The 6,000-nt window shown below is 36.0% G+C and overlaps 1 protein-coding gene across 1 annotated transcript in view; it reads left to right on the top strand.

Annotated features, from left to right (window-relative positions):
- Nucleotides 1–4,597: 4,597 nt before the first annotated feature.
- ADGRV1 (adhesion G protein-coupled receptor V1) overlaps nucleotides 4,598–6,000 on the top strand; it is a gene marked incomplete at both ends in the record, with an annotated part of 263,072 nt that continues 261,669 nt past the window's right edge. The window contains one exon of the mRNA XM_080362309.1: nucleotides 4,598–4,780. Within this exon, the coding sequence (XP_080218435.1) occupies nucleotides 4,598–4,780 (183 nt within the window). The remainder of the gene's footprint in view (nucleotides 4,781–6,000) is intronic.

Raw genomic sequence — 6,000 nt, 5'->3', positions numbered from 1 at the left:
GCTGTTGCTGTGACTTGTGATTCTCAGGCTTTATCCACCTTGAAATGGGTCGAAGGCAAAAAAGGGATATAGGAAGATATTATTTTGAAATTGCACCTCTTTTCCAGTCTTTAATAGAGTGAGACACTTATCCCACATCTAAAAAAGCAAAATGGAAATAAAAAAGAAACAACAACCAACACAGCAGACTTGGGCAATACCCGCTATACAAATTATAGATTTTGCGGACACAGCTGTTGTGTCCTCCTTTGTGTACGTGTGAACTGTGGAAACTTTGAGGCAAAGAAAACCCCAGCCTGAAATAAAGCATTTCTCTGTTAATTCAGGATCATGGCAACATAGAAGTTTAGTAAATCAAAGTTGTTATAAATCCTATTACTTTCCTAGTTCCTTCTCCAGTACTGTTGTAAATAACGGTGGTTTTGAGAACGCCTAAAATAAAAAATGCTGAAAATATACACGTTTTTAGTATGTTTCTACAACAGGTGCAGCAAGAGCAATGACCCTGTGGAACTTCTTGCTGTGTGCTGTTCCTGCGCGCTGCAGAGAATCCCCTCTTTACATATGAAAGAGCACACGCATCTCCCTGCCATTGTATCCAGCCAAAGATGCTGCTGGGCACTGACATCTCCGCTGTGAACAGACTTCTCTCTGGCAACCATTGATGGCTGCAGTGCTGTGCTCCATGCAAAGTGCAGGGCTTGCCCGTTTCCGAATGTTCTGCTTGTCTGGGTGTTTGTAATCACAGGGAGAAGAGACAAGGACGGGCAGTGAGAAGCGCGTTTGCTTTGCTGCGCCGCGTCCGTGGACCTTAGTAATTTACAATGAGTTGTAGGTGATGAGCAGTAGTAACCAAGTTGTAGCTGCTCCAGCATAATCACTCATTACTTCTGCTGACCAGCAACTGGGGTACAATGTACTCAATCCTGTTTATCTGTTAGTGAGCTCTGCTTAATTTTGCTATTCCCCATTCCATATCTGACATTTTACGCTCATTTCATTTCAGATTTGGAATCTTTCATTTAACCTTTGATTTCTCCACAAGTTCCACCACCATTCAATGAAAAAAACACAACCCATATCTTTTAATTCTGAAGGATTTTGATTGATTGAGCACAGAAGCCAGTATAAAAATCTGTAGATAAAGACTTCTAATTCGCTATAGAAGTCTGCATGAAAGACCACACATGCTTTATAAACTTTAAAATCTTAATGTGAAATTTGTTTCAGAAGCTGAGGGGGGAAAAGAAATCCTGGTGATTTATCATTTACAAGAAAAGCCAGTTTCACAAACCTACCTCTCCTTGGCTCCCGCTGGGCAATGGGTCGAAATGGTATTCCTCACATAATTTATGATATTACTGTGGAAATAGCTGTGTGGAATCAGCACGTGCTTTGCTGAGTACACTAGGATCCTGTGTTTTTGGGGGAAACACAAGTATACTTCAAAAAGTGCCATAAAATGCAGACTAAAAGAAAATATTAGTTAGATATCATGTCTCAGAATTCAGCGTTACATTTATTTAAAAAAAAAAATAATGGTTGAAGAATGTAATTTTTCAGCTTTTAAGGTTCTTAAATACCATTACGATGTCTAGATAATTTTCGAGAGGTAGTTTCCTTTGGTTTTGATGCCAGAAACGCGTATTATAAATCCCTTGAAAACATAATTTAGGCCTCAGTATGTAGCATTTCTTTAAACTACCAGTGATACTACAAATCGTTGGTTGAAATGGCTTTAGTCAGAACATAGTGACAGAATAGTTGTCCCATTGATTTGTATGTACTCTGCAATTGTATAATATCCCATTGCTTCTTGTTTCAAAAATAGTTACATGACTTTGACTCCTTATTTTAAAGCCTGACTGAATATCCTGGATTGAGAGAACTGAACTCAGACAAAGTGAGTTCATATTTAATAAAGTAAAATACTGTGACCAATGATGTCTTTTCATCTATTTGAATAAATTTGTTCTGCATTCTCTAACTATTAATTTATGCTATTTTTACCATCTTATGTCAATTTTTAAAAACAATAATGCTCATCAAAGTTAGGTTTGTACAAACAGCATAAAAACTACTTTTGGCAGGCTGCACAAAGTAAATTTTAGTACAAATAATGTAACAAGGAAGAATACACACCAGCTGAATAATTGATGGTATGATTGTGAAACCTCTCTTGTTCCACAAGGGTAATCCTATAGTTTTAGAAGGCTCTCTCGTAGAAGTAATAGAATTCAAGTAATTCTAAACTTTGTAATTTGCCCTCAAGGATCATGTTTTCAGTATTATTTACTAGAAGCATGTACCGTGGGAAGATATTTGTGAAGTCTATGACAAGGTAACAGCTGAAGCTAAAAGGTCAACAAATTCCTCAGTTTAGTACGACGATTCCTGGATCTATGGGCAGCGTAATTTCAGAACAGTTCTACATATAAAACAACAAAGGCATCTTGCACATTAGTGCAGTCAACTTTGGAATACTGACAATTATAGATCCCAGGGGTTTTGTGTATATCTATATCTATCTGTCTGTCTGTCTATCTATCGATCTATCTATCTATCTATCTATCTATCTATCTATAATCTCTGCTTCTTACTTTAAGTTTTTTCTGCACTAGAATGACTAAATAGATAGATACATAGGAATCAAGCATTGTTTCTGAAAATCTCTTATGCATTGAGTTCTCAACAAGGGCCATGGATACCTTGCAGGGCTGTGATCATGGTTATAAAAGTTTATAGCAATGAGAAGTTCTGCAGCGAAATTATTTTACTGTGTGTCATTTTTGTTGGAAATAATGAAGCGCTGTCCAAAGAGGTTGTATAATGGTTAGTTGTTTTGATAGGGAAAATGTTTAGTCCTGATTTTTTGCACTTACTCACATTGCTCCCCTGTTTCCTCTGTGGTGTTGAGTAAGGCTAGGTAAATATTTTATTATAAGTAATTAAAACTGGCTAATTTTGTCATCTCAGCAGCCTTTGCTTATAGGAATTCTGAGAGACACTGGTAGTTTTCTTGACTGTACTTTCATCTTATTTAATATGGCACGTCTCTGGATAATTTTTGCTTCAAAATAGTTTATTCCAAGTCTACACAATATAAATTTGGCCCTTGCCCAGACAGAATTTATTGTAAGATGAATCAAAGTCTTGAAGTCTTTCTAGTGTGTGTTAATTTTAGTGGACTGAAGCCTATTTTATTCTCTGTTTGTTGCAAGATTAAAGCTGCCTGACTGTGTACAGAAAACACTCAGAATCTACACTGAACCTCAGATATATTCTGATTACAAATTTGATCCGCACTTTACAGTTCAATAAATGCATAGCATTTTATGTTTCAGTGACCACTTGTGACTGAATATTCATTTACTGCCAGTCATAAACAATGGAAACAAGTGCTTTGCAAACATGGCAGAGCTTAAATATTATTGATATGCAAATACTAAAGTAATATATTCTGCACAGTTTATCCAGCCATCATTGACCAGGTTTGTGTGATAAGCATAACATCTCGAAGCATAATTTTAAGCAAAGTGAAATTTTATTTATATGTGTAATTACATAACATTGTGTCTTTTGTAGAGATTTTTTTTTAAGTAACATTGTAAAATAGTGAAAGAAACCCGCTGAAATAAACCAATTCCATTAAAGACCCACACTGTAAAGCTTTTTGGTGTTTAGGGCACAACTTTTTTCTCTTGGTTTGTTCAAAAATTGCTCAGAAATGACAGAAATTTGCTCCATCAAGCACCCAAGTTCTCAGCTCCGGTCAGCACAGTACAATATCCATAACATAGCAGCTGCTTCCAATTTGTTGCTCCAGAACCTCTTAAAAATGTGTCTTTCACAGTATTGACACCTGATGACTTCACTGGAACTTAAACTTGTATTTTACATTAAAAAAGTTAGACTCCAATGTAAAGAGAAATAAACCACCTTAGTGTTAAATTGTCTTCTCTTAACAAGAAAAGAAAACTAGACACAGTGCAGAAACAAATGAAAATCAAGATCTGGCCATACAATGGTCGCAATGGCATTAAAATGTGCCACAGTGATTCTCTGTGACAAGAAAACATGAAAGAATCATGGAGTAAGAGAAGCAGTGAAAAGAATCTCAAGTAAATATGCAAATGTTTAAGAACATTTCGTGGTCCACCAGATATCAGAAGATGGTCTATGAGATGGCTGCAAATATCCCTTTACCCGTCCTGCCGGTTCATGTTTGTTTCTAAAGAATATCAAGAGTGGGAATAGAACTGCCAACCTTGAAGCTAATTATTTGTTGGCTGGAAATGAAAACAGTTGTGGCAACATGATTATTTTTTCTTAAATAAGTTACTTATTCCTCCACTTCAAAAAAGTCTAGAAAATCACTAGGTTAAAATAGAATTAAATATAGATGATAACTATGTTATCTAAGTTGATTATAGCTGAGACTTGTGCATGTTTTCATCTAATTTCTGAAGCTCACAAGATAATCACGGTATTTAAAAGGTTGAGAAGGGTTGACTGGATTGGTAATGTCGACTGGGAATGTTTAATGTATTTCAGATTCAAAATTTATTAAGTATTCTTTTATTTTTTTTCTACAGGGATGCCCTCTACTTCTCTATTAGTTTACTTGCTTTTAGCGTTACTCATCCATTTCACATCTGGGGAAACAGAAGTGAGGTTCAGCGGGCAAACAGAATTTGTAGTTAATGAAACAAGTACAACTGTCATACGTCTTGTAATTGAACGGACAGGGAAGCCTGCTAACATCACAGCAATTGTGTCGGTAAGAAACTATGCCTTTTTTTCTTGGTAAATATTAATATATTTCTGAAGTTTTTAATATTGGTGGTTTTTGTCAAGCCAATGAGCAGGAGGGTTGTAGTTCATTGGGACAATGATTCACTTAGAAGCAGCATCACCCAATTTCTGTAACTGAGTAAATTCTAGCCAGCGGCATCAACAGCTTCAAAATAATGGTATAAATATATCCTACAGCTCAGGTACATGTCCAAGCTGATATACTTGCTTGATTTTTATTGTGTCTGTGAGCTCATGCTGAAAATGTGGATATACAACAATTTTCCCTTTTCCAGATTGCTATAGAACCTGCAATTTGATAGCTGCTCCACTGAGTCAGCTTTCATTTTGAATTTAAAAAATTTCATTGTTCAATTCATTTGGACATCGGAGTTACTGTTTTTATATTATTTCCTCTATTTCTTAGCTGCTATTAGCCGTAATTACTTTTAAAAGTTTAAACTCCCTAGAGTGCGCTATCCTATATGTGTATGGAGTAAGATGCTATGTGGTGCGAGTAGTGCATGAGAACACACCAGTGTCCCAGAGGAGATGCACTGCTTATGAATTTCTACAGTCTGTAAACATAAGAAATTATCTATGTTCCCACACAACATTTTATTCAGCTGTAACTAAATATGAAAAAAACCCCATAGGCCTTAGAAATTACAAGGAACAGAGGTTGATCTGTAAGGATTTCACACTTTGTGAACATCTGAGGAGCAAACCTTGAGAAAATGTGACCATACTTTTAAACTAATGCTCTTTATTGCTGTAACAAGCAGAGTAATTTAGTTTCCGTATTAAGGACCTGAAATTTCAAGATTTGTTTCTAATGTATTTTGAGCAACTTTTTAGGAAGATGTTTATAGCCTGCTTTTTTAAGGGCTTTTTGTTAAGTCTGGTGTTGTATCAGATGATACATAAATGTAGTTACCAGTATGTCCAGTGGTAGGTGAGAGCCACAAAAATACCTTCCCTACTTTTCTTCCTCTTCACTGAACTTCTAATTTCACTGTTCTCAAATGAGGAATAGCCTTATTCACAATGGTTCACTAAAACCTATAGTGACTGAGGAATCCCTAAGATTCTGTGATTCTGTGATTTTGTGTGACAGTAGTTTCAGGTGTGCCAGATGTTCTGGTTGAGTTGTATCTTCCCATTTAGTCTCAAATTCCAGCTGTGAACTTAACCCAGACGCTTTGC

The sequence above is a fragment of the Nesoenas mayeri genome (genome assembly GCF_963082525.1).
Source record: "Nesoenas mayeri genome assembly, chromosome: Z".
NCBI lineage: Eukaryota > Metazoa > Chordata > Aves > Columbiformes > Columbidae > Nesoenas > Nesoenas mayeri.
Note: the sequence above shows the minus strand (reverse complement) of the source record. Positions and strands in the feature narration are given on the sequence as shown.